The following is a 26,565-nucleotide window of genomic DNA, read 5'->3' as shown; positions in this document are numbered from 1 at the left end:
ATGTTGGGCGCAGTAACTCACGCCTGTAACCCCAACACTTTGAGAGGCCAAGGCGGGTGGATTGCTTAGTCCAGGGGTTCAAGACCAGCCTGGGCAACATGGCAAAACCCTCTTTATACAAAAGATACAAAAATTCGCTGGGCATGGTGGCGCATGCCTGTGATCCCTGCTACTCAGGAGGCTGAGGTGGGAGGATTGCTTGAGCCCAGGAGGTCGAGGCTGCAGTGAGCCGTGATCACAGCCCTGCACTCCACCCTGGGTGACAGGATGAGAGAGACCCCATCTCAAAAGAAAAATAAAATGAAAGATTTATTCGATTAGACTAGACACGTTTCAAGTGCTCAGTAGCCATCATTTCAGAAAATTATCTCGGATAGCACTGTTCTAAAGCAGCGATCCCCAGCCTTTTTGGCACCAGGGACTGGTTTCATGGAAACGGTGGGGGGTGATTTCGGGATGAAACTGTTCCACCTTAGATCATCAGGCATTAGTTAGATTATCCTAAGAAGCACACAATCTAGGTCCCTTGCATGTGCGGTTCACAATAGGGTTCACACTGCTAGAGGATCTAATGCCACCACTGAGCGCACAGGAGGTGGAGCTCAGCCGGTGGCACTCAGGAGGTGACCACCACTCACCTCCTGCTGTGGGGCCTGGTTCCTAACAGGTCATGAACTGCTGCCAATCTGTGGCATGGGGGTTGGGGACCCCTGGTCTAGAAGAATATGGCATGTGGATTAAGAGCAGGCTGTCTGGATTAAAATCCCAGTTCTGCTTCTGACAGGCACAGTATACTAAGGGCAAAGGCATTCACCTATCTGGACTTCAGTTTTCTTACCTGTAAATTGGGTAGTAATAGAAGCTATTCAGAGTCATCCTAAAAATTAGTTACATGTAAAACCCAGCACAGTGCTTAGCACATAGGAAGTACTCTCTGAATAATAGCTGCCACCACCATCATCATCATCATTATTGTTATTATTTTTTTTTTTTGAGACGGAGTCTCACTCTGTCACCCATGTTGGAGTGGAGTGACACAGTCTTGGCTCACTGCAACCTCCACCTCCTGGATTCAAGCAATTCTCTTGCCTCACCCTCCCGAGTACCTGGGATTACAGGCGCCTGCCGCCATGCCTGGCTGATTTTTGTATTTTTAGTAGAGATGGAGTTTCACTGTGTCGGCCAGGCTGGTCTTGATCTCCTGACCTCAAGTGATGCAACCGCTTCAGCCTCCCAAAGTGCTGGGATTACAGGTGTGAGGCACCATGCCTGGCTCATCATCATTACTATTATTAGAAGTTGGGAATCCAGGCCTGCCTTGTCCACGTGGCCGCTCCTCCCTGCAGTGCCTGGTCAGCTCCCTCTCTGCATTGTGGAGTTTAACTCCGAGTGTCTGCAGGGATCGCCGTGTTTGGCTACTCCATGGCCGTGTCCATCGGGGGGATCTTGGCTTCCCGCTTTCTGCACGTGGACCTGCTGCACAGCATCCTGCGATCACCTATGAGCTTCTTTGAGCGGACCCCAAGTGGGAACCTGGTGAACCGCTTCTCCAAGGAGCTGGACACGGTGGACTCCATGATCCCGGAGGTCATCAAGATGTTCATGGGCTCCCTGTTCAACGTCATCGGTGCCTGCATCGTTATCCTGCTGGCCACGCCCATCGCTGCAATCATCATCCCGCCCCTCGGCCTCATCTACTTCTTTGTCCAGGTAAGGGGTGAGGTCTTAGTGTTCAGGACAAGCCCTACTGCGCATTATACACCAGTGTTACCCAAAGCCTCGTTTTATCTCACCACGTCCCCAGTGTGGTGCTTTTGAAGCATAGAGATTTGTTTTTGTCACTTTTGAATACCTAAATTTTTTTTTGGTCACTATAACAAAATGCACTTTTTTGTGGAATGCACTTTTTTCCTAGGTTTTATTTTTCCACCTGTCAATTCAAAAAGGAAACAAAACCTATCGCTATAAAGACAACTTCATTATTAATTTTTTTTTTTTTTTTTTTTGGAGACAGAGTTGCACTCCGTCACCCAGGCTGGAGTGCAGTGGTGCAATCTCGGCTCACTGCAACCTCCACCTCCCAGTTCAAGTGATTCTCCTGCCTCAGCCTCCCGAGTAGCTGGGATTATAGGCACACACCACCATGCCTGGTTAATTTTTGTATTTTTAGTAGAGATGGGGTTTCACCAGTGTTGGCCAGGCTGGTCTCAAACTCCTGATCTCAGGTGATCCGCCCACTTCAACCTCTGAAAGTGTTGGGATCATAGGCTTGAGCCACTGTGCCCAGCCTAAAATTTCTTCAAGTATAAAATTCTTTAGTTCCTAAGACTCCTGTAGATAGTGGAAATATGAATAATAGCAGCTTAAACAAGATAGATGTTTCTCTTTCTCTGTCATAGTAGAAATTTAGAGGTAGGCTGTTCAGGGCTCGTATGGCAGCTTCATGAGTTTAATATCCCAGATACCCGCTTTTATTTTAAAAATTTTAAAAATCTTACCATATTTGTACAAGGTTTTCATTCTTAAGTTGGCTTCGTGGTCCAAGGTGGCTGCTGGAGCTCCAGCCGTTATATCTATATTTCAGTCAGTGAGACCAAAGAAGGGAAGTAGGGCAAGGGAGCATAGGGGCACTGAATCAGCACTACCCTCTTATCTGCAGGCACACATTCTAAGATCCCCCGCAGTGGATGCCTGCAACCACAGATAGTATTGAATCCTACATATACTGTTTTTTTTTTTCCCTGTACATATATACCTATGATAAAGTTAAATTTATAAATTTGGCGTAATAGATTAATAGCAATGATTTATAATAATAAAATAGAACAACTATAACAATAAGCCAGTATCACTACTCTTGTACTTTAGGGGCATTATTTTTATTATTATTATTTTTGAGACAGAGGCTAGCTCTGTCCTCCAGGCTGCAGTGCAGTGATGGAATCTTGCTTCATTGCCACATCTGCCTTCCAGGTTCAAGCGATTCTCCTGCCTCAGCCTCCCAAGTAGCTGGGATTACAGGCATGTGCCACGCCCAGCTAGTTTTTGTATTTTTACTAGAGATGAGGTTTCACTGTGTTGGCTAGGCTGGTCTCTAACTCCTGACCTCAAGTGATCTGCCCATCTCAGCCTCCCAAAGTGCTGGGATTACAGGCATTGAGCCACTGTGTCCAGCCAGGGGCATTATTAACTAAATTCGGGTTACTTACACGTAAGCACTGCAGTACCATGGCAGTTAGTCTGATAATCGATATGGCTATTAAGTGACTAAACTGACAGAGAGGGTCTGCAGCCTGGGCCTGCTGGACAAAGGGATGATTCACACCCTGGATGGCACTCGGGGGGATTTCGTCACACTACTCAGAAGGGTGCACAATTTAAAACTTACACGTTATTTATTTCTGAAATCTTTTGTTTACTATTTTTGGACCACAGATGACCGTGGATAACTGAAACCATTTGTATTAGTTTGTCCTCATACTGCTATGAAGAAATACCCAATACTGGGTAATTTATTAAGGAAAGGTTTAATTGACTGATAGTTCCGCATGGCTGAGGAGGCCATGGCAGAAGGAGAAGCAAACATGTCCTTCACATGGCGGCAGGAAGAAGAGTGAGGGTGCCACAAAGATCTTGTGAGAACAAACTCACTATTGTGAGAACAGGTTGGGGGAAACTGCCCGCATGATTCGGTTGTCTCCACCGGGTCCCTCCCATGACACATGGGGGTTACCTATTCAAGATGAGATTTGGGTGGGGACACAGCCAAACCATATAACCATGGAAAGTGCAACCTTGGATTAGAGGGATACCTGTACATCTAATTGTCCAGAACTTAGTCATGGGACTACCTGTATTCACAAGGGACCCTGGGAAGTGCTGTGTTTCAGCTGGGCACATTGCACTTCCCAACAAGATGTTTCTGTTGGGCCTAGGCACGGTGGCCCATGCTTGTAATCCTAGGCCTTTGGGAGGCTGAGGTGAGTGGATCACCTGAAGTCAGGAGTTCGAGACCAGCCTGACCAATGTGGTGAAAAACCCGTCTCTACTAAAAATACAAAAATTAGCCAGGTGTGGTGGCATGTGCCTGTAGTCTCAGCTACTTGGAAGGCTGAGACAGGAGATTGCTTGAACCCAGGAGGTGGAGGTTGCAGTGAGCCAAGATTGCGCCATTGCATTCCAGCCTGGGCGACAGAGCGAGACTCTGTCTCAAAAAAATAAAGAAGTTTCCTTTGGGGAAGAAGGAGAAATTGTATAGGCAGTCAGTCGTCTCTGCTGCATCCCTTCTGCAGAAACGGTTATTTGTTCTTTGTTCTTTGAACACATGTGGTTTCTTAGGATATCGCAGGATAGATCATGTTTTCAATTGACAGGTGGAGCATCTTGCTAAGTGGGAGAGCTGAGAGTGCAGCCTCAAGTCTGTCCAATTCCAAAACTGCCATTACCCCTCAAGGATTAACTGCAGCACAATTGCCAGTAGGGATGAGTTGTTTAGACGGGAGCATTCCAGCTGCAAGGGAAAACAAGAGTAAGAAACCATGAGGCACACCATATCTCAAACCACGCTGCACAGCTGTTCAGGTGGCATCCAGGGGGCCTTGGTTCAATCATCCGGCCCCTGCGCCCCACCACACCGTGGCCCAATGATTGATGAGAACGAACACTGACGGAATCAGAGAGAGTAGGTCCAGTTCCCGGAGTCTCATTATATCCCCTTGAAATTGGTGCCAGCTTTTTTTTTTCTTTTTCCTTTTTTTTTTTTTTTTGCATTTAGCAAAAAATGTTATCTGCGTTCATACGCCAGCTGGAAAATTTCCTGAAAGACTCAAAAATAACAAAACAGGCCAAATGCAATGTTGAAGGCAACTTAAATGTCTGCCAATAGCAGGACCTTGGGTACACCGTGGAGGGATGTGGCTTTGAGGAGGGATAATTAGAAGACACAGCTGTTGGAGCACTAAGGATTTTATTTTTCAACAACAAAGGAAATGATTTCAGCAAAGGACCAAGTTCTAGGTGCACTGTCATTATCGCTGAGATGAAATGCGTCATGCATGTGGGCAGGACTGGAAGGGAGGCAGATACATGAAAACGTTGTCTTTTTAAGGGTTGAGATTATAGGATAGTAAATTTTTTAATGGCTTTTGGCTAAATTTACATTTATATACTCTCACTAGGCAGTCTCATTCCTAAGTGTGTATGAAAAAAAAAAAAAAACACAAAGGCAGTGCTTAGAATGTTCTCAGCATCTTGATTCATAATCGCCCCAAACTGGAAACAGCTCAAATGTCCATTAACAGGACCGTGGAGAAATAAATTGTGATGTAATTATACAATTTATGGTTGAGTAGTAAAAAGGAATGAAATGCTAATACACAACAATTTGGGTTTATCTCACAGATGTTATAGTGATCAAAAGAAGCCAGACAAAAAAGAGTAGGTACTGTGAGATTTCATTTATATGAAGTTCGGTCGGGTGCAGTGGCTCATGCCTGTAATCCTAGCACTTTGGGAGGCCTAGACAGGAGGATCGCTTGGGCCCAGGAGTTCGAGACCAGCCTGAGCAACATGGGAAAGCTTGGTCTCTACAGAAAATACAAAAATTAGCTGGGTGTGGTGGCGTGCACCTGTAGTCCCACCTGCTTGGGAGGCTGAGGTGGAAGGGTCACTTGAGCCTCGGAGGCTGAGGCTGCAGTGAGCTGACGTTGTGCCACTGCACTTCAGCCTTGGTGACAGGGCGAGTTGTCTCAGAAAAACATCAGATCGGCAGGGCAGGTGGATCATCTGAGGTCAGGAGTTTGAGACCAGCCTGGCCAACATGGTGAAACCCCATCTCTACTAAAAATACAAAAATGAGCCAGGCACGGTGGTGGGCGCCTGCAATCCCAGATACTCAGGAGGCTGAGGCAGGAGAATTGCTTGAACCTGGGAGGCAGAGGTTGCCATGAGCCGAGATTGTGCCACTGTTCTCCAGCCTGGGTGACAGAGTGAGACTCTGTCTTAAAAAATAAGATCATTCCTGAACAAATATTCATCTCAGGTTAGATTTTTCCAGTAAATAAGGTTCAGAGGCAGTGGCGAGTGGAGGAAACTGAACAGGTAACACACTTGAGAGCGATTTGCATCTGGAATGTTCAGAAAGCAAGCTGGTAAGAGAGGAAGGAGATGTGGTCCAGGGTAAGATGGGGCAGAACACCTGGGCCTTCAGCCATGCAGAGGGGTCTGGATTTCATGGGAGGCGGTGGGAACAGCTGGAGAAGAAATTATATCTGATCCACATTCCAGGAATTGTCAGAACAGCTATTCTGAGACTGCGTGGGGTTGTATGGTGCCTGGGTTCAGTTACAGAGCTTCTGAGGCCCCAGAAGTCTCTCCATCTGTGGGTTCCAATTAACGCCCGTGCCGCCACCCAGAAAGAGGCTGCCAACCACAGAGGCCTCGTAAAAGCCACCTGCTGCTATTGATGCTTTTTGTTGGACTCTGCCCCAAAGCAGCCCAGTACACCTGGCCCAGGGCAGGACGCAGGGAGGCTGAGTTCCTAGCAACCCTTTGTTAGTTTTCCTAGCTCTGCTGTTCATAAGCAATTGTAGGCACCTTGTGGAATCAGGAACCCCGGGCTCACCAGTTCCTTTTGCATAGATGAGAAAAACCTAGGCTAGGAGAGCGCAGTGTCCTCACATGGCTGCTGCAGCCTCTGATCCACAGCTCCACAAAGCTTCCAGAAGGTGGTTGGCTTTTGTTCTGAATCTAACAAGACTTCTCGGGAGGCTCTTGGTGCCTGGCACTGGCTAAGTGCCAGGTTGGGGGAGGGGGAGCAGATGAAGCGTCTGCCCGTGAGGGTGGATGGAGCTGCTTGTGAAACGTATCATCGTAGCCCAGGAGCTGGGACACTGAAGCCTGGAGAAGGTGCTCATGTTGGAGGATGGGAAGGGCTTCCCGAGGAAGTGACATCTGTGCTCCCATCTGCTGGGTGATGAGGAATGGCCTGGACGGCATGGGGATGGTGGTGGAGGCAGGCGGCCAGTGTGCAGGGAAGAAAGGGGAGAGCTGCTGGACAAGATGAGTTGAGGGAGGCATGGTTGGCAACTCTAACAGCCCTGGGAGGCCATCGAAGGAAGGGGGTGACACGATTGACCCTGTCCTCATGGGCGTTTCAGCCGGGCTGAGTGTGCTGGAACCGGCCATTGCATGGACACAGTCACTCCTGAGGGGATGTGATCAACAGGCGGAATTCTGTCACTTAATGATAACAATAGTCACCAGCTAACTGAGTGCTTACTGTTAGGTCAAACTATATGAAACTGCTAATACTCATTTCTTATCTATAGAAACAGCCATTTCCTATGGTTCCACCTAGTGTTACCAGGCACTGTGCTTAGTGACATCATGTATATCTATATGATTTATGAAATAATGTGTCCACGCAAATACGCATCACATGTAAGACTGTAATTCTTACATATCACCCTCACAATGACCCCGTGAAGCAAGCCTTGTTTTGTTTTGTTTCTTAGTAATTTTTTATTTTTGTAGAGATGGGGTTTTGCCATGTGCCTGGGCTGGTCTCAAACTCCTGGCCTGAAGTGATCTCCCGCCTCTGCCTCCTGAAGTGCGGGTGTTACAAGCATGAGCCACCACACCCGGCCAAGCAAGCCTTGTTCCCATTTTACAGATAAGGAGACTGAGGCTTAGAGAAATAAACTGTTAGTCGTGTTTATATTGCCAGTCAGTAGTTGAGTCAGGATTTGAACTGAGGTCTCGTTGACCTCAAAGGCTATGCCGAAAACCACACTGCTGGTTCCAGAAAACCCTAGAGGTGAAAGGCTTCAGAGAGGCAGTACAGGATAGAGGTTAGCACTTTGCAGCCCAGATGGCCTGGGTTTGAATCCCAGCTCTGCCCCTTGCTAGCCACTTGACCTTGGGGAGGAGATTAACTAGCTTCTTTGTGCCTTAGTTTACCCATCACATATAGGAATGAGTACCTCAGGTTTTTTGTGAGGATTGAATGAACTGACGTTTGTAAAAATGCTTAGAACGATGCCTGGGGCTGTGGGCTTTGTATAAGCATGAGCTATTATTGTCACTGTCCTTGTCATTGGTGGTGCTGTGCCTGTGGTTCACCAGGTGAGTGGGCACCCCTGTGAGGGCAGCCCGGCTCTAGCGTTTTGCCTCTTGGAGGTATCGGGTTACGTCTAGACTTTCTTCAGCACAGCCCTGCTCTGGGAGGATGGCATGAGGGAACCTTCATCAACTCCCCGTGTCTGTTCTCTACCCCAGAGGTTCTACGTGGCCTCCTCCCGGCAGCTGAAGCGCCTCGAGTCGGTCAGCCGCTCCCCGGTCTATTCCCATTTCAACGAGACCTTGCTGGGGGTCAGCGTCATTCGAGCCTTCGAGGAGCAGGAGCGCTTCATCCACCAGAGTGACCTGAAGGTGGACGAGAACCAGAAGGCCTATTACCCCAGCATCGTGGCCAACAGGTGGGCGTGGTGGGCCTGCAGGAGGGGGCGGAGGAGGCCGCCTTAGCACCTTGTCCCTTTGCCTCGATCTCTTCCTTACACCTTGTGCTGCGTATAAAGCCAAACCTGGGCCTTTGCAGAAAGGATGGAGAGGCTTGATGAGCGCGGAGGACAGATGAATCATTCGAAGCAGACAGCGGCGCTGTAGACATGTAGTGCCTGGGGCATTTAAGTGCAGGGACACAGCTCTTCTGGCGTCAGAAAGCCCTGATGTGCTTCCCTTTAACTGTCATCCTAGTGATGCAAGAGTGCAGCAACAGACTCTGCTATTGAGCATGTTCATACCGCTGTTCCCATCTGGGGGTGATCATGCACCCCTGGGTGATGTATGTCAGAAGCAATTTACTAATACTAAGTTAAACCATATGAGATTGTCATCTTGTGGGCCAGATGTCATGGCTCATGCCTGTAATCCCAGTACTTTGGGAGGCTGAGGCAGGAGGATCCGTTGAGGCCAGAGATTCCAGGCCAGCCTGGGCAACATAGCAAGACCCCCATCTCTCAAAAAAAAAAAAAAAAAAAGTAGCCTGTCATGGTGGTGTGTGTCTGTAGTCCTAGCTTCTGGAGAGGCTGAGGCTGGAGGTCGTTTGAGCCCAGGAGTTCAAAGTTGCATCGAGCTATGATTGCACCACTGCACTCCAGCCTGGGCGAAAGAGTGAGACCCTGTCTCTGGAAAAACAAAAAAAGGAGATGGGGATGGGAGATTGACATCTTGTGGATCACAGATAATAGCATCAATCCAAAAGAGGCAGAAGTTTGCTAATTATTTGCTGAATTTAGAGAAGTGTCCCTCTCACCCATTTGCATCTTGATAGACTTCTGAAAAAGTGACAGCACCCCAGAGGTGTCCCATAGCCATTAGCCCGTCTTACACACTCTAATCCCATAGTGTAAGTCTGGGTGGGTCAACCCTGAATGACTAGAGACCTTGACTTCCCTTCAGAATTTTTAGGGAGTTTGTCACAATCTGGCTGTGTCTGGCAGAGTAGTGAGGATCAGTCACTTGGTTCATAAGGGCTGCAATGGAGAAAAGATCAACACTCCATCTTCCTAGAATGCTTTATATTTCAGAACTTTAAAATAATAGTTCTAGTGCTATATGATATACGAAGCCTAGCTTTAAACAAATAAGATGGCCAGGTGCAGTGGCTCACATCTGTAATCCCAGCACTTTGGGAGGCCAAGGTGGGTGGATCACCTGAGGTCAGGAGTTCGAGACCAGCCTGGTCAACATGGCAAAATCCCGTCTATATTAAAAATACAAAAAAAATTAGCCAGGCATGGTGGTGGGTGCCTGTAGTCCCAGCTACTCGGGAGGCTGAGGCAGAAGAATCACTTGAACCCAAGAGGCAGAGGTTGCAGTGAGCCAAGACGGCACCATTGCACTGGGCAACAAGAGTGAAACCCTATCTCAAGAAATAATAGAAGATAAGAGAAGAATAAAATAAAAAGTAAAATAAAATAGTTCTGATGGTACATGATACCATACGAAACCTAGCTTTAAACAAATAAGATGACCAGGCACATTGGTTCACACCTGTAATCCCAGCACTTTGGGTGGCCAAGGCAGGAGGGTCACTTGAGCCCAGGAGTTCGAGACCAGCCTGGGCATTATAGGGAGACCCTGTCTCTAAAAACAACAAAACAAAACAACCAAAAATTTGCCAGGTGTGGTGGCATGGGCCTGTAGTCCCAGCTACTCAGGCTGAGGCAGGAGGATCCCTGGAACCTGGAAGGTTGAGGCTGCAGTGAGCTGTGATCATGTCATCCACACTCCAGCCTGGATGGCAGAGTAAAACCCCATCTCAAAAAACAAAATGACAGAAAACATGATTTCTGTTTCTATTTTAAAGGGTAAAATAGTATATTTTAACACTTTGAAATGAAGAAGAGTCTGGGTTTGGGAACGTTGCAATGATGTTTACTCGTACTAGTTATGCACTCCTCTCCCAGATCTGTCTCATAACAAGAGACTGTTATTTTCTACTTGTTTTTAGCCAAAAGGCCGAGAAATGATGGTTATTTTAAATCACTAGTGTCTCTTATAGTTGATGTCTTCTTAGTATTTAGGAATTTCCAGGACATCTTTTTGTTGTTGTTAATAACTGTGTGTGTGTGTGTGTATATATATATATGTGTGTGTGTGTATATATGTACACGTATATATACGTATATATATACCTATATATATACGTATATATATATGTGTGTGTGTATATATATATATATGTGATTACAGGAGTGACCCACTACGCCCGGCCTATATGTATATATTTTAAAGGCTTCAATGAGAAAAAAGTTGGTTCTTAAAAAGGCAAGCTTCAGATTCCAGGGAAGATTGCCTCTGGAGAGCTCTGTTTTAATCCATGGGTTTGCCAGATTAATGAGGATTTACTGGCCTCATGCCTTTCGGCCGTCCCTACCCTGCGCCCATTGTGCATGTTTTGAAAAAGCAGTGCCAGGAAGGACTCTCTCTGGAACTATTGCGGAGTTACTTGAGTTAGCAAAGAATCCCCTTCCTCCCCCAAGAGCTGTAAGCCAAGTCTCTGTAAAGCTGACTCCACGCCTGTCTGTCTGCCTGTGTGTCTTGGCGCAGGTGGCTGGCCGTGCGGCTGGAGTGTGTGGGCAACTGCATCGTTCTGTGTGCTGCCCTGTTCGCGGTGATCTCCAGGCACAGCCTCAGTGCTGGCTTGGTGGGCCTCTCAGTGTCTTACTCATTGCAGGTAAGAGGGGATGCTCGTGGCTGGATTATTAAAGTCTGTTAATGGGGGAGCCAGTTGTCCTTGGCTTTGGATTCCAGCTTCAACAGGAATCGGGGAGAGGAATGTGAGAGGCATGGAGTTTGAGGAGTGGGTACAGTGCTACAGCGCCTGGTGACCAACTAGAGCAGGAGACGGATTTGACATGTGGCCAGGATTTTCCCCATCAGTCACAGAGATTCCTTAGTGGCCCAAGAAGATACTTCCAGCTACAAGGGGAATGCTTTTAAAGCTATGAATTTCCCTGTAAGAACTGCTTTAACTGCATTTCACAAATGGTGATACGTTGTGTTGTCATATTGTCACCTGGCTAAAAATATTTTCCAGTTTCTTATGTGGCCCATGAGTTATTTTGGAAATGTGGTGTGTGCTTAGGAGTTGGCAATGTGACAGGCCTGGGTGATGGCTATACCTGAGGTTGCTAATTTCTGTACCTTTCTTACCTGAATGTTTCATAATTCATAACCTTTTTTTTTTTTTTTTTTTTTTTTGGAAATGGAATCTTGCTCTGTCACCCAGGCTGGAATGCAGTGGTGCAATCTCAGCTCAGTGCAACCTCTGTCTCCTGGGTTCAAGTGATTCTCCTGCCTCAGCCTCCCAAATAGCTGGGTTTACAGGTGTGCATCACCACGCCTGGCTAATTTTTGTATTTTTAGTAGCGACTGATGGGGTTTCGCCATGTTGGCCAGGCTGGTCTCAAACCCCTGACCTCAGGTGATCTGCCCGCCTCAGCCTCCCATGATTCATACTTGTTAAAAATAATTTGTTTCCTGTTATCTCAGTGGAAAAAAAAAAGAAAAAGGAAAGTAAAGTACGCCTGCTCGCTCTAGAAATGTCACGTGACTCTTCCACTCACAGGTCACCACGTATTTGAACTGGCTGGTTCGGATGTCATCTGAGATGGAAACCAATATCGTGGCCGTGGAGAGACTCAAGGAGTATTCAGAGACTGAGAAGGAGGTAGGCAAGGGCCCCTGGCCGGACCTCTTGGTCTTTGGTGTAGCTTTACCCCAAGGAGATCTGTGGACCCTATCCTGTGCACCTCTGTCTCTGAGCAGGAGAGTGAGCTGGATACCTCACCAGGTAGAAGTGCATCTTATGCTTGTCCAGTCTTTTTGCAGCACTTATTTAGAGCCCGGTTTTAGGGTGAAAATAGTTTACCGGCTTTCCCCAAGATCTGGGGTATCCATATATGAGACTGTGGGATGCTGTTAGGGCATTCAGAAGGTATTCACATTGTGAAGAAGTTTCCCCCTCTAATTCTCTTTCATAACTTTTGACGGTATCACAGAGAAAGTCTTAGTCTGGGGCTAGCAGATCTTTAACACAGTTGCTAACAGATCTTTAGCAATTGAGATGATCTCCCTTCAACAGACAGATAAACAGCAGCCCTCACACTTGGAGTCTTCAACAGGACGGCTTCTGTCTATCAGAAATAACCTTCTGTTATTTGTTATGAATTTGGTTTTTCTGTGTGTGAGATGGAGTCTCACTGTCACCTGGGCTGGAGTGCAGGGGCACAATCTCGGCTCACTGCAACCTCTGCCTCCCAGGTTCAAGTAATTGTCCTGCCTCAGCCTCCCAAATAGTTGGGATTACAGGTGCCTGTCATCATGCCTGGCTAATTTTTGTATTTTTAGTAGAGATGAGGGTTTCACTAAGTTGGCCAGTCTGGTCTCGAACTCTTGACCTCAGGTGATCCGCCTGCCTCAGCCTCCCAAAGCGCTGGAATTACAGGCGTGAGCCACTGCGCCTGGCCTGTTATGTATTTGTATAGGGGACTCCTGTTACGGAAAATAATACTACTTTTCCATTTGTGATTGTAATAAATTTTCCTCTTAAGTTGAGAAATTAAGTCTAAGTGACTTGATTAAGCATATTAAAACAACAAGAGAATGAGTACATGCATACTACACGAATGATGTAGCTGGGAAGTGACCAAAGTTTGGGAAACTGCAGTTATTGAACCCCAGTCCCCTTTTTATAGATGGAGAAAAAGGGAGCCTGGGGAGGGATGACGGCTGATCCAAGGTCCCACGTGGCTTGGTAGAACAGCTGGGACTAGGACCCATGCCTCCAGTCTTTGATGTTGCGTTGCCCTTAATAACTGCCTTCTTAGGCCCTGAACACCAGCACGAGTAGGAACGCAGTGATAATAGATAATCACAATAATGCCTGGCGGCACCTCCACCCCACCATTAATGATAACAGGGACACACGTAGTGCCTTGTAGAATGTCAGGCCCATAGTTAAACGTTTAACACAGAGTAATGCACTCAGCCTTTACCCCGCCCTATGAGTGATTTTTGAGACACGGTCTTACTCTTGCCCGGGCTGGAGTGTAGTGCAATCTCACTCACTGCCTCCCAGGCTCAAGTGATTCTCCTGCCTCAGCCTCCTGAGTGTCTGGGACCACGGGCGTACGTCATCACGCCCGACTGATTTTTGTATTTTTAGTAGAGATGGGATTTTGCCATGTTGCCCAGACTCGTCTCGATCTCCTGAGCTCAAGTCATCTGCCTGCCTTGGCATCCCAAAGTGCTGGGATTATAAGCGGGAGCCACCGTGCCCAGCCCAGCCCTATGATTTAGATGCTACTATTACCCCCATTTTACAGGTGAGGAAACTGAGACAAAAAGATGAAGTTACTTGCCCAAGATCACATGGCTGGTAAATGGCAGACCTAGGCATTGAGCCTGGGCCTCCTCAGAGACCCTATCCAGTGCCATGGGAGTCATGCTGCCTGGCCTCCTGAGGAGAGATGCCCCTTGGGAGTGAGACCAAGGCCTCCATAAGGTCTGTCCTCCTGAGGAATTCACAGAGGTGACCTCTGCCCACTCCTTTAACATTCTGACTGGGTGAACCAGGTCCCATGTCACGGGTGAGCATTATAAGAATGGCGTGAGTGCCCCCGTGAGGAACCAAGGGTGTATTACACCGGCAGCTTCCAACTTGACACTGAATTTATTTAATTCATTCACAGGGTTTTTCATTAGGTTTTTTTTTTTTAGATGGAATTTGGCTTTTTTTTTTTTTTTTTTTTTTTTTTTGCCCAGGCTGGAATGCAGTGGCACAGTCTCAGGTCACTGCAACCTCCACCTCCTGGGTTCAAGTGATTCTCCTGCCTCAGCCTCCCAATTATCTAGGATTACAAGCACCTGCCACCCTGTCCAGCTAACTTACTTCATTAGTTTTTATAATAGCCTCATTGACATGTGAATTTCACATGCCATGCAATTCACTCAGTTAAAGCATGCAGTTTGATTGAATTCAGTTTTGGTTTTTTGTTTGTTTGAGACTTAAGTCTCGCTCCAGGCTGGAGTGCTGTGGCATGATCTCGGCTCACTGCAACCTCTACCTCCTGGGTTCAAGTGATTCTCAGCCTCCTGAGTAGCTGGGATTACAGGCGATTTTTGTATTTTTAGTAGAGACAGGATTTCACCATGTTGGCCCGGCTGGTCTCGAACTCCTGACCTCGTGATCCGTCGGCCTCAGCCTCCCAAAGTGCTGAGATCGCAGGTCTGAGCCACCACACCCGGCCTCAGTTCAGTTTTTAAAAGCATTTTACTTTTGACTGACTTATATTTTTAGAAGGATTGTGTTTGACAAACCCAAGAGAAAGTAATTGTCCTCATTAGTCCTACCACTATTCTGTATTTGCATGTATTTTTATATATAGATAGAAAGTTCCACATACTTCTCTCCATTCTGCTCACTGTTGTTATAGCATCTCCCCTTCAATTATGTACATAAATTATAAAATAGAGATATGCTTGTTGTTTTAAAAAAGAAAAAATCAATACAGGGCTGGACACAGTGGCCCACGCCTGCAATCCCAGCACTTTGAGAGGCCATGGTGGGTGGATCACTTGAAGCCAGGAGTTCGAGACCAGCCTGGCCAACATGGTGATTCCCATCTCTACTAAAAATATAAAAATTAGCCGGGCATGGTGGCAGGTGCCTATAATCCCAGCTACTTGGGAGGCTGAGGTGGGAGGATCGCTGGAACCTGGGAGGTGGAGGTTGCAGTGAGCTGAGGTCACATCACTGCACTCCAGCCTGGGTGACAGAGTGAGACTCTGTCTCGAAAAACAAACAAAAAAAAACAAAAAAAGTAGTTTATGGTGGAGAAAGACAGTTTGTTCCTGTTCACCCCATTCCTCTCCTCTCCAGAGAGAGGCCCCGTTAGCATTCGAGTGCATTTCCCCCAGAACTTTCCTGTGCGGATTCCCACGTACCCCCACACGTTTGTTTGCTTGTTTCTTTTAACATAAGTGGGATCTACCTGTTACCCTGTGACACCTTTTCTTTAACCATGAGACACCTTTGCATCCGTGTATAGTAACAGTCACTGCCTCTAAGGGCTGCTGTGAGGCTCAGATGAAATCATGGGTCTCAAGTGCTGAGCAGAGCAACTTGCATTACTTGCATTGTAAGCACTCAATAATAACACTTACGTTTTGGCCGGCATGGTGGCTCACGCCTATAATCCCAGCACTTTGGGAGACCAAGGCAGATGGATCACTTGAGCCCAGGAGTTTGAGATGATCCTGGGCAACATGGTGAGACATCGTCTCTACAAAATAAAAAGTAACACTTTTTGTTGTTGGCAGTGGCGGTGTTTGTTTTGTTTTGTTTTTTGAGACAGAGGAGTCTCGCTCTGTCACCAAGGCTGGAGTGTAGTGGTTTTATGTTGGCTCACTGCAACCTCTGCCTCCCAGATTCTAGTGATCCTCCTGTCTCAGCCTCCCAAGTAGCTGAGATTACAGGCTCCCACCATCAGGCCCAGCTAATTTTTGTATTTTTAGTAGAGCCAGGGTTTCACCATGTTGGTCAGGCTGGTCTCAAACCCCTGACCTCAACTGATCTGCCCGCCTCGGCCTCCCTAAGTACTGGGGTTACAGGTGTGAGCCACCGTGCCTGGCAACGCTGTTATTTTATAGCACATCCACAAAAGGGCTGAATGTCTTGCCTAAAAGGTGCCCAGTGTTTTCTTGTTATGTGCCCTCTGCAGTGCCCCTGAGCTTGGTCATGTGCTCTGCAGCCTGATTCAGCACCTGTGTGTGCCCTGGAGGGGGATGTGCACTCCCTGAGGCTAAAACCACTGAACCTGGGCCAGGCCACATCCAGCTGTGGGCCTCAGGAAATGCTGAACTGAACTACTTTTCAGAAGGAGGGTTGTGTGTCCCTGGGCAAGTTACCGCCCCTCTCTGTGTGTCTCAGTCTCCTTGTGTGTAAACTGGGGATAATGAAAGGACCCCCCACATGGGATTGCTGTGAGGATTGGATGAGGCACTGTGATACAGCTGCTGCTTTTATCCTTGCCTTCCTGCCAGGGTGGGCAGCCAGGGTAACTCACTTTTATTCTCGTGTCTGTCCAGAGAAGACCACTCATTTCATTGACTCCATTTATAAATACTTATTAAAAAAAAATTTTTTATCAAAAAGTAAGTATTATTGACATCTAAAAACAAAATTCACCCAACACTGAAACATACTTCAATATTTATGTTATTGTTTTCTTGTTTCTTTTTTACTCAGTGTAGTGTGAGGAACGAATCACAAACATTTACTTCAGAGAAACAGAGGCCATAGTGTAGATTTTATAAAATCACTTTTTAAACTCTCTGTATTGCGCTCCACAAATACCTAGAGCAAGTCTGTGCATAAAATGTCACACTGTTGTCTAAACCTTAAAATTCTGCATCAGCCCAAAGATACGGATAAGATATACCTCCACTTGCTCTTTTGAAATGTATCTGTTACCTTATCCAACCTAATGATAGTTACCTAAAAAATTCTTTCTTCCATATGAAGTATCTGACAAACTGTTATTCATTTCTTTGCCGTTCAAAGAATTTGGGGGCAACATTTATATTTTATCAGAAAATTTTTTTAAAAGTTTATCATGTTCGTATTAAGATTAATGTCTGTGGCCGGGCATGGTGGCTCATGCCTGTAATCCCAGCACTTTGGGAGGTAGAGGTGGGCGGATCACGAGGTCAGGAGTTTCGAGACCAGCCTGGCCAACATGGTGAAACCACGTCTCTACTAAAAATACAAATATTAGCTGGGTGTAGTGGCGGGTGCCTGTAATCCCAGCTCCTCAGGAGGCTGAGGCAGGAGAATCGCTTGAACCTGGGAGGCAGAGATTGCAGTGAGCTGAGATTACAGCATGGCACTCCAGCCTGGGTGACAGAGTGAGACTCCATCTCAAAAAAAAAAAAAGAACAATGTGTATACAAATCAGTTGTACAATTATTTTGAGACAAAGGTGAATGTGAACATCAGGTTAATTCTGGCAGACAAAAATGAACAACTGTGCTCCAGTCAGCCATTGTCTATTACACAGAGATGACAGCTTTACAGGAGGTATCTGTGACCCACTGAGTGATGATTATGTCCCCTCAGTTTCTGTGCCTTCTACCACTGGTTCACTTTCTATGTCAGCACCCGTGTCACTCTTCTTGTTCATGTTCATAAATATGTATTGAACACCTGCTATGTGCTCCGAGCCCTGGGATACAGCAGTGAACAATTAGAGCCTGTCCTCATTGAGTGGATGGTGCAGTGGGCGTGGGAGACAGAATACACTCAAGCATACCAGCCCCGAGAGGGCTGGGGACAGGCAGTGCCCTGAAGGAGAAGGCAGCACGGGAGGGGACAGAAGGACACAGGGCTGGGAGGGCGCTCTGCATCGACCAGAGATCCACAGGATGTGAGGGGGTCATTTGGGGAAGAGCGTTCTGGGAAGGGCAACCCCCCAGTGCTGAGGCCTGGGAGGCCACCTTGGGCAGCAGAGTGAGTGAGAGGGGAGGTCGGGGGAGTCACAGCTTTACCGAATGGACTGGGAATTCCTTACTCTCTCCCTTCGCTGCGATCAAAGGCGCCCTGGCAAATCCAGGAGACAGCTCCGCCCAGCAGCTGGCCCCAGGTGGGCCGAGTGGAATTCCGGAACTACTGCCTGCGGTACCGAGAGGACCTGGACTTCGTTCTCAGGCACATCAATGTCACCATCAATGGGGGAGAAAAGGTGGGTACACATCGCCCCATTCCCCCACCCATTCCCAGTCGGGCACAGGGTGCCATCGGGCAGGTGAACCTAGCTGTGGCATCTCCCCAGTCACTCACGGCTCCACTCTCTGCTTGAATGGCTTTTCCAGGGGCCGGGAGTGGACTGTGGCAGTAAAAGCTGTTCAGAGCGCATCCAACTTGCAGAAGTGAAGGCTTTTAGGTGAACTGACAGCCCGAAGACCAAATGATCCCCACAGATATGTTTTGGAAGATTTTTGTTGTTGTTGAGGCAGGGTCTTGCTCTGTTACCCAGGCTAGAGTGCAGTGGTGTGATCTCAGCCCCCTGCAGCGGCAGCCTCCCAAGTGGGGGGACTACACATGGTTGGGACTACAGGTGTATGCCACCACACCTGGCTAATTTTTGTATTTTTTGTGGAGACGGGGGTCCTACTATGTTGCCCAGGCTGATCTGGAACTCTTGAGCTCAACCGATCGGTCCTCCTCAGCTTCCCAAAGTGCTGGGATTACAGGAATCAGCCACCATTCCTGGCCCCGGAAGAAGCTTTTTGGTTTTTGGGTTTTTTTGTTTTTTTTTTTTTTGAAATGGAGTCTTACTCTGTTGCCCAGGCCAGAGTGCAGGGGCCCGATCTCAGCTCACTGCAACTTCTGCCTCCCGGGTTCAAGTGATTCTCCTGTCTTAGCCTCCCGAGTAGCTGGGACTACAGGCATGCACCACCATGCTTAGCTAATTTTTATATTATTAGTAGAGATGGGGTTTTGCCATGTTGGCCAGGCTGGTCTTAAACTCCTGACCTCAACTGATCCACCCGTTTCAGCCTCCCCAAGTGGTGGGATTACAGGTTTGAGCCACCGCACCCGGCCTGGAAGAAATTGGAGTAAGTTGCAAATAGTGAAAAATCTGGAAGAGTTAATATAAAAATTTATTTTCTGCTTTTTTTTGGAAGATCAGAACATCTGGCAACATCAGGTCAATCCTCCCCCACCTGGCTCTTTCTAGTCAACCTGTGAGCCTCCTGGTTCACCCCAGTCCCTCCCTGTCCCATTCAGTGCCTAGTTGGCCCCTCCAAGACATTAGAATTTGTGATCTCTAGAATAAGGTGTCACCATCCCTTCTAGGGGATGGCTCAAGGGAAGTGAGAAATTGTCAGAATTTTGGAACCTTCTCTTGGTTCCGAGCTGTTCTTGGAAAGAGGTTCCTTGACCTGAGTGATGCCCTTAGACTGTCCTCTGGAATCGGTCTGAGAGTCTTCCTGGCCATTTGCTGGGGGACAAGGCTGCTTTCACCTCTGAACATATGGACTTAGTGAACTGTTCGGCGTCCCTCTCACAAAGCTCAGAACATTCTGTTCCCAGCAGATAATTTCTGAGTTACAGAGAAGAGCAGAGTGGGTGATGTTCTTGCTGTCTTTGTTTTGTTTTGTTTTAAGACAGGGTCTCACTCTGTCACCCAGGCTGGAGTCCAGTGGTGCTATTTCGGCTCACTGCAACCTCTGTCCCCCGGGTTCAAGTGATTCTCCTGCCTCATTCTCCCGAGTATCTGGGACTACAGGTGCATGCCACCACGCCCGGCTAATTTTTGTAATTTTAGTAGAGATGGGGTTTTACCATGTTGGCCAGGCTGGTCTCGAACTCCTGACCTTCTGTGATCCACCTGCCTCGGCCTCTCAAAGTGCTGGGACTACAGGCATGAGCCACCGCACCCCAGCCCTTGTTGAGTCTTTATGGCTTATCTCACGTCATGAGAATTTTTCCACACATGCTGCTCTGTGACGCCCCTGTAGGAGGGAAGAGGAAGCCCACCTCTCAAGAGCCAGGCAGGAAGGGGAGAATTGGAGATGAGGAAGGTCATCCATTGGCCATTAGCTAGAGAACCTAGTTCCTTCAAGAGAGGATGCATGGAGACCAGGTCATAGCAAAGGGCCGGAAGATCTGCCTGAATCTTGCAGATATTTCAACAACTCGTGATGGGAAACTCACCATCAAAGATGTGAAAAACAGAGTGGGGAAATGAGGAAATGCCTGATTATTACTTAATAGTGACTTGAGTCTAAACAAATGGGCTTTGTTGGAAATTCCTTCTGTCTCTTCTGTATCTCTTTTGAGGTCTCTAGTAACTTATAAAAAGCTGAGTCATTCCTTTCAGGAGCTTGGCAAAGGGAAGAGAGTCCTTCTTGACCTTCGGCCAAAACACCCTTAAAGGATTGTCTGTGGGCAGTGTGCGCGAGAGAGGGCTGTGGGGTTGGGTCGACCAGATGACTGATGCCTGAGGTGGGGCCGAGATGAGGGCACTTGGGGCAGGGACAAGTCCAGATGCCAGCGTTGCCACCACACCTGGGCCCTTCTGTCCTGTAGGTCGGCATCGTGGGGCGGACGGGAGCTGGGAAGTCGTCCCTGACCCTGGGCTTATTTCGGATCAATGAGTCTGCCGAAGGAGAGATCATCATCGACGGCATCAACATCGCCAAGATCGGCCTGCACGACCTCCGCTTCAAGATCACCATCATTCCCCAGGTGGGGTCTGGGTGCGGCCCAGGGGGTGAGCCCGAGCTGGCAAGCCCTGTGGTTGCACTGACAGTGATGTATGTATATTTTGGGGGCAAACATACATTTGGCCCTACTTCGTCGTTTTTTGTTTTTTTTTGTTTTTTCTGAAACAGGGTCTCGCTCTGTTGGCCAGAGTGGAGTGTGCTGGCGCAGTCTCAGCTCACTGCAGCCTCCATCTCCCAGGCTCAAGCGATTCTCCCACCCAAGCCTCCTGAGTAGCCAGGACTACAGGCACATGCCACCACACCCAGCTAAATTTTTTTTGTATTTTTTGTGGAGATGGGGTTTCACCATGTTGCCCAGGCTGCTCTTGAATTCCTGGGCTCAAACAATCCACCCACCTTGGCCTCCAAAAATGCTGGGATTATGGGCGTGAGCCACCGCACCTGGCCTTCATTGTTTTTATAGAAGTTAGGCTATGCTGCTGCTTCCCTGAATTTTCTCTTAGCATATGATTAACGAGGTGGGAATTAACTGACTGTCAGTCCCGACTTCTTGTTCCTGCAAGGGTAGTTTTGGAGCATCTAGAAAAATCCAGAAAGACACCGTCTTCTCTCTCTGCTGCCAGAGTCAGACTGAGAATCTCTAACCCTTCCAAGAGCTAGACAAGAAATAAGACTTTTTAATTTTTGATTCATGGGGTGCACCTGCAGGGTTGTTACATAGGTATATCGTGTGATGCTGACACTTCGGCTTCTGTGGATCTCATCACCCAACTGTTGAACAAAGTACCCGAGAGAGAGTTTCTCAACCATTATCCTCCTCCATCTGTCCCCACTTTTGGAGGATCCGGTGTCTATCGTTTCCATCTTTACATCCATGAGTACCCAGAGTTTAGCTCCCACTTATAAGTGAGAACATGCCGTATTTGGTAAGAAATAAGGGTTTCCTTTTTCTTTCTTTTTTTTTTTTTTTTTTTTTATTCAAGTGATTCTCCTGCCTCACCTTCCCAAATGGCTGGGATTACAGGCACTCACCACCACGCCTGGCTAGTTTTTCTATTTTTAGTAGAGACGGGCTTTCACCATGTTGGCCAGGCTGGTCTCAAACTCCTGACCTCAAGTGATCTGCCTGCCTCAGACTCCCATAGTGCTGGGATTACAGGGGTGAGCCAACATGCCTGGCTGAAATAAGGATTTTCTAGACCAGTCCCTGCAAGTGGATTCCTTAATATGTTACCTTTTAGTGTAATCTTCCGTAAAGTGTCTTAGAAGAGTCTCTTTTGCAGTTGGATGACAGGGGAGAATCCACAGGACTTTACTGTTAGGAATCACCTGTGCTGCATCTCATTTCTGGAGGTTCTCAACCCACTTGGATATTGAAGGCTGTAGGAAGTTGTATGGAAAGGAAATCTGTTTTATTCTGCCAAACTCAGACTTTCCAGACTTTTTTTTTTTTTCCATTATTAAGGAAATTTTTTTTTTTTTTTTGGAGACAGAGTCTCACTCTGTCACCCAGGCTGGAATGCAGTGGCACAGTCTTGGCTCACTGTAACTTCCATCTCCCAGGTTCAAGTGATTCTCCTGTCTCAGTCTCCTGAGTAGCTGGGACTACAGGTGTGCACCACCATGCCCAGCTAATTTTTGTATTTTTAGTAGAGACAGGGTTTCGCCATGTTGGCCAGGCTGGTCTCGAACTCCTGACCTCAAGTAATCCGCTTGCCTCGGCCCAACAAAGTGCTGGGATTATAGGCGTGAACCACTGTACCTGGCCTTTTTCTCCATTATTAACATCTCCAGAAATAGTGATTCCAAGGAGCTCTGACACCCACCTTCAGCAGTCCTGGCCAGAAGTCCTTAGGCCTCACCTCGTCTCCATCCATGTCATCTTGACACAGGCATCACATACCATCTGCTCTCTTCTCTCTGAACAGGACCCTGTTTTGTTTTCGGGTTCCCTCCGCATGAACCTGGACCCATTCAGCCAGTACTCGGACGAAGAAGTCTGGACGTCCCTGGAGCTGGCCCACCTGAAGGACTTTGTGTCAGCCCTTCCTGACAAGCTGGACCACGAGTGTGCAGAAGGCGGGGAGAACCTCAGGTAGGCGGGGGTGAACAGGGAGACACCGGATAAGGTGTCCTGGGCACCACCTCGGTAGGGGGGTTTGAAGATTCTGTCCAGATCTGTGTCAGACCTGGATTTGAGTCCCAGATGACCATTTGTTCCTTCACCTCTTGGAGCCTCAGTTTCTGTATCTGTAAAATGGGTCTTAATCCAGGCTCTTTGTACCATGAGGTAGAATAACCAGGATGACCAGTACATTTCATTTTATACACACCAGCTCCATTCAGTTGACAATGGCTGTCAGTTGTTAAGCTATGGAAAGTCTTCTGTACCAGTTGGTCACTAGCACTGCTCTGAGCCCCCAAGTCCCCCTGCACTACCCCAGCTGTCTTGGTCCTTCTACCAGGATCCTGGAGCTTTGTCCATGACCCAGCAACTAAAGCATTAATGCCTGGCACACCAGCGGAACCTCTGGGGTCCCGCTTTGGTGGTGTTTGCTAGTGTCTGGTTCTGGTTCTGTTGTCCATCTCCATGACAACCAACCATAAAGCCTCAGGCACGTTCAACCTTAAAGCAATGATCATTGCTCCCATACGAGGGCAGTCAGCCAGGTGACTATGCTGATCTCGGCTGGGCTCACATGTATGTCTAGGGGTCAGCTGGCTGTTGGCCTCAGGTGGGGCAAGAAGGGTATGTTCCGTGCATCCCTCATTCTCCAGCAGACCAGCTTGGGTATGTTGTCATGGCGATGGCAGGGGCACAAGAGCGTGCAAGCCCCTGTTGCATCTGACAGTATTCTTTTGGCTGGCCTTATGTTTGCCGGTGTCCCATTGGCCAAAGCAAGGTACATGTCTGAGTCCAGACCACCTCTCATGGCCCCACAGTTGGATAGGGATGCATGGATATGAGGCCTTTTTTTTTTTTTTTTTTTTTTGATATGGGGGGTTTCACTCTGTCACCCAGGCTAGAGTGCAGTGGCGCAATCTCATCTGCAACCTCCGCCCCCAGGCTTAAGCAATTGTCCTGCCTCTGCCTTCCAAGTAGCTGGGGTGCCTGCCACCATGCCCAGTTAATTTTTGCATTTTTAGTAGAGATGGGGTATCACCACATTGTCCAGGCTAGTCTCGAACTCCTGGCCTCAAGTGATCCGCCCGCCTTAGCCTCACAAAGTGCTGGGATTCTAGGTGTGAGCCACTGTGCCCAGCTTTTTTTTTTTTTTTTTTTTTAAAGAGACAGTGTCGGCCGGGCGCGGTGGCTCACGCTTATAATCCCAGCACTTTAGGAGGCCGAGGTGGGCGGATCACGAGGTCAGGAGATCGAGACCACGGTGAAACCCCGTCTCTACTAAAAAAAATAGAAAAAGTTAGCTGGGCTTGGTGGCGGGCGCCTGTAGTCCCAGCTACTCGGAGAGGCTGAGGCAGGAGAATGGCGTGAACCCGGGAGGTGGAGCTTGCAGTGAGCCGAGATTGCGCCACTGCATTCCAGCCTGGGTGACAGCGCGAGACTGTCTCAAAAAAATAAAATAAAATAAAAAATAAAGAGACAGTGTCTCACTCTGTTGCCTAGGCTGGAGTACAGTGGATTGATCTCGGAATCTAACTCCTGGACTCAAGCAATCCTGCCTCAGCCTCCCGAGTAACTGGGACTACAGGAACATGCCACCACACCCAGCTAATTTATTTTTGTTTTTGGAGAGATGGGGGTCTTGCTTTGTTGCCCAGGCTGGTCTCAAATTCCTGGCTTCAAGCTATCCTCCCACCTCAGCCTCCCAAAGTGCTCGGATTGTAGGTGTGAGCTGCTGTTTTGAGAATGATTCTGAACCTGCATCTTGCTGAATAGGAAATGTGCTCTGATTGATTAGTAATGTCTGCTGCAGACACAGATGTTGGGAGTGGACGTGCTTTCCTGGTCAAGCAACATAGACTGTCTCCTTTCACTTCTCCCAGCCTGGGCCTAGGTTCAGGGTCAGGGGTGGTTTGACCCAACACTATCTCCTGGTCTTTTTCTTCTGGTCAAGTGTTGGGCAGCGCCAGCTTGTGTGCCTAGCCCGGGCCCTGCTAAGGAAGACGAAGATCCTTGTGTTGGATGAGGCCACAGCAGCCGTGGATCTGGAAACGGACGACCTCATCCAGTCCACCATCCGGACACAGTTCGAGGACTGCACCGTCCTCACCATCGCCCATCGGCTCAACACCATCATGGACTACACAAGGTGATGCCCCTGGCACAATGGCCTCTAGGCTTTGGGAGTTTGCCTTACTCACTGGCTCACTCACTCATTCGTTCATTCATTCAACACTGTCCTTATCCCTAGTGACAGCCCCGGTGGGTGGATCCTCTTCGTCCTGGATGGTACCAGCTATTTCTTTCTTTTTTTTTTTTTTTTGAGACAGAGTCTCGCTCCATCTCCCAGGCTGGAGTGCAGTGGTGTGATCTCGGCTCACTGCAGCCTCTGCCTCTGGGGTTCAAGCATTTCTCCTGCCTCAGCCTCTCGAATAGCTGGAACTACAGGAATGTGCCACCACGCCCATCTAACTTGTATATTTTTAGTAGTGACAGGGTTTTGCCATGTTGGCCAGGCTGGTCTTGAACTCCTGACCTCAGGCAATCTGCCTGCCTCCACCTCCCACAGTGCTGGGATTACAGGCATGAACTGCTGTGCCCGGTGGTACCAGGTATTTCTAATATCATCTAGTCATTCATTCCGTCAGTGTATCCGCATAGCGCACCTGCCGTGTCCTAGACGCTGGGGACTCTGTAGGCTGCTGTCAGACAAGGTCCCTGCCTCTAGGACCCAGTAGCTTATTAGATGGAGGAGACAAAAAATATACAGAGCAACAAACCAACAGGATTCCAGAGGGCAGCAGGTGCTGGGAAGGACACTTGCCAAGGAGACCGGATAGCGAGTGCCAGGCAGGGCCATTGTTTCCATTGAGCACTGCAGGCCCAGTGCCTGGGGCCCACAAAAAGTTTTTATTTTATTTTTTTAAAAAATCAGAAGCAGGCCAGGTGCGGTGGCTCATGCCTGTAATCCCAGCACTTTGGGAGGCCGAGGCGGCAGATCACCTGAGGTCAGTAGTTTGAGACCAGCCTGGCCAACATGGTGAGACCTTGTCACCATTAAAAATACCAAAATTAGCCAAGTGTGGTGGTGCGTGCCTGTAATCCCAGGCACTTGGGAGGCTGAGGAAGGAGAATTGCTTGAACCTGGGAGGTGGAGGTTGCAGTGAGCTGAGATTGTGCCACTGCAGTCCAGCTTGGGCAACAGAGTGAGACTCCATCTCAAAAAAAAAAAAAAATGAATATAATCCAACCTGGCTTTTATTTATACCAACACAGTCATAAGATAGAATTTCTAGCATGTTGTGTGGAGAAAGCCGCCTCCGCAGGCATCAATGCCGGGGACCACAAAAGTCAGAATGTGGCCGTAGTGCCTGGGTCTTGGGGGTTTTGAGTTTTGCATGGGTCATCTCTGAAGAGGTGACATTTTAGCTGAGACCTGGACAATGAAAAGGAGTCAGCCTTGAGAAGATCTGGGACAGCGATCTGCAACCTTGTTCTTAAGGGCCGGGGTAGTTTCAGCTTTGTGGGCCACATGGCCTCTCAGCCACTTGACTCCAGTGTTGCCGTGTGAAAGCAGTCATAGATAGTGCACAAATGAATGAGCATGGCTATGTTCCAATAAAACTTCATTCATAAAAACAGGC

At 48.0% G+C, this 26,565-nt stretch overlaps 1 protein-coding gene across 13 annotated transcripts in view; it reads left to right on the top strand.

Moving 5' to 3' along the window:
* The window catches only part of ABCC1 (ATP binding cassette subfamily C member 1 (ABCC1 blood group)), a 191,044-nt gene that overhangs the window by 161,471 nt on the left and 3,008 nt on the right, over positions 1 to 26,565 (top strand). For 11 of the 13 annotated variants that reach the window (XM_063623723.1, XM_063623720.1, XM_055253376.2 and 8 more), the window contains 8 exons: positions 1,400 to 1,710; positions 8,278 to 8,477; positions 11,113 to 11,239; positions 12,134 to 12,235; positions 18,162 to 18,308; positions 20,663 to 20,821; positions 22,728 to 22,894; positions 24,876 to 25,070. In XM_063623723.1, coding sequence (XP_063479793.1) covers positions 1,400 to 1,710; positions 8,278 to 8,477; positions 11,113 to 11,239; positions 12,134 to 12,235; positions 18,162 to 18,308; positions 20,663 to 20,821; positions 22,728 to 22,894; positions 24,876 to 25,070 — 1,408 coding nt within the window. Of the gene's footprint in view, positions 1 to 1,399; positions 1,711 to 8,277; positions 8,478 to 8,596; positions 8,631 to 11,112; positions 11,240 to 12,133; positions 12,236 to 18,161; positions 18,309 to 20,662; positions 20,822 to 22,727; positions 22,895 to 24,875; positions 25,071 to 26,565 lie in introns of those variants that run through there. The other 2 variants (XR_010117194.1, XM_055253381.2) reach the window with 2 other exon arrangements.

The sequence above is a fragment of the Symphalangus syndactylus genome, chromosome 18, assembly GCF_028878055.3.
Source record: "Symphalangus syndactylus isolate Jambi chromosome 18, NHGRI_mSymSyn1-v2.1_pri, whole genome shotgun sequence".
Lineage (NCBI taxonomy): Eukaryota > Metazoa > Chordata > Mammalia > Primates > Hylobatidae > Symphalangus > Symphalangus syndactylus.
This window is presented reverse-complemented; position numbering and strand designations above follow the sequence as displayed.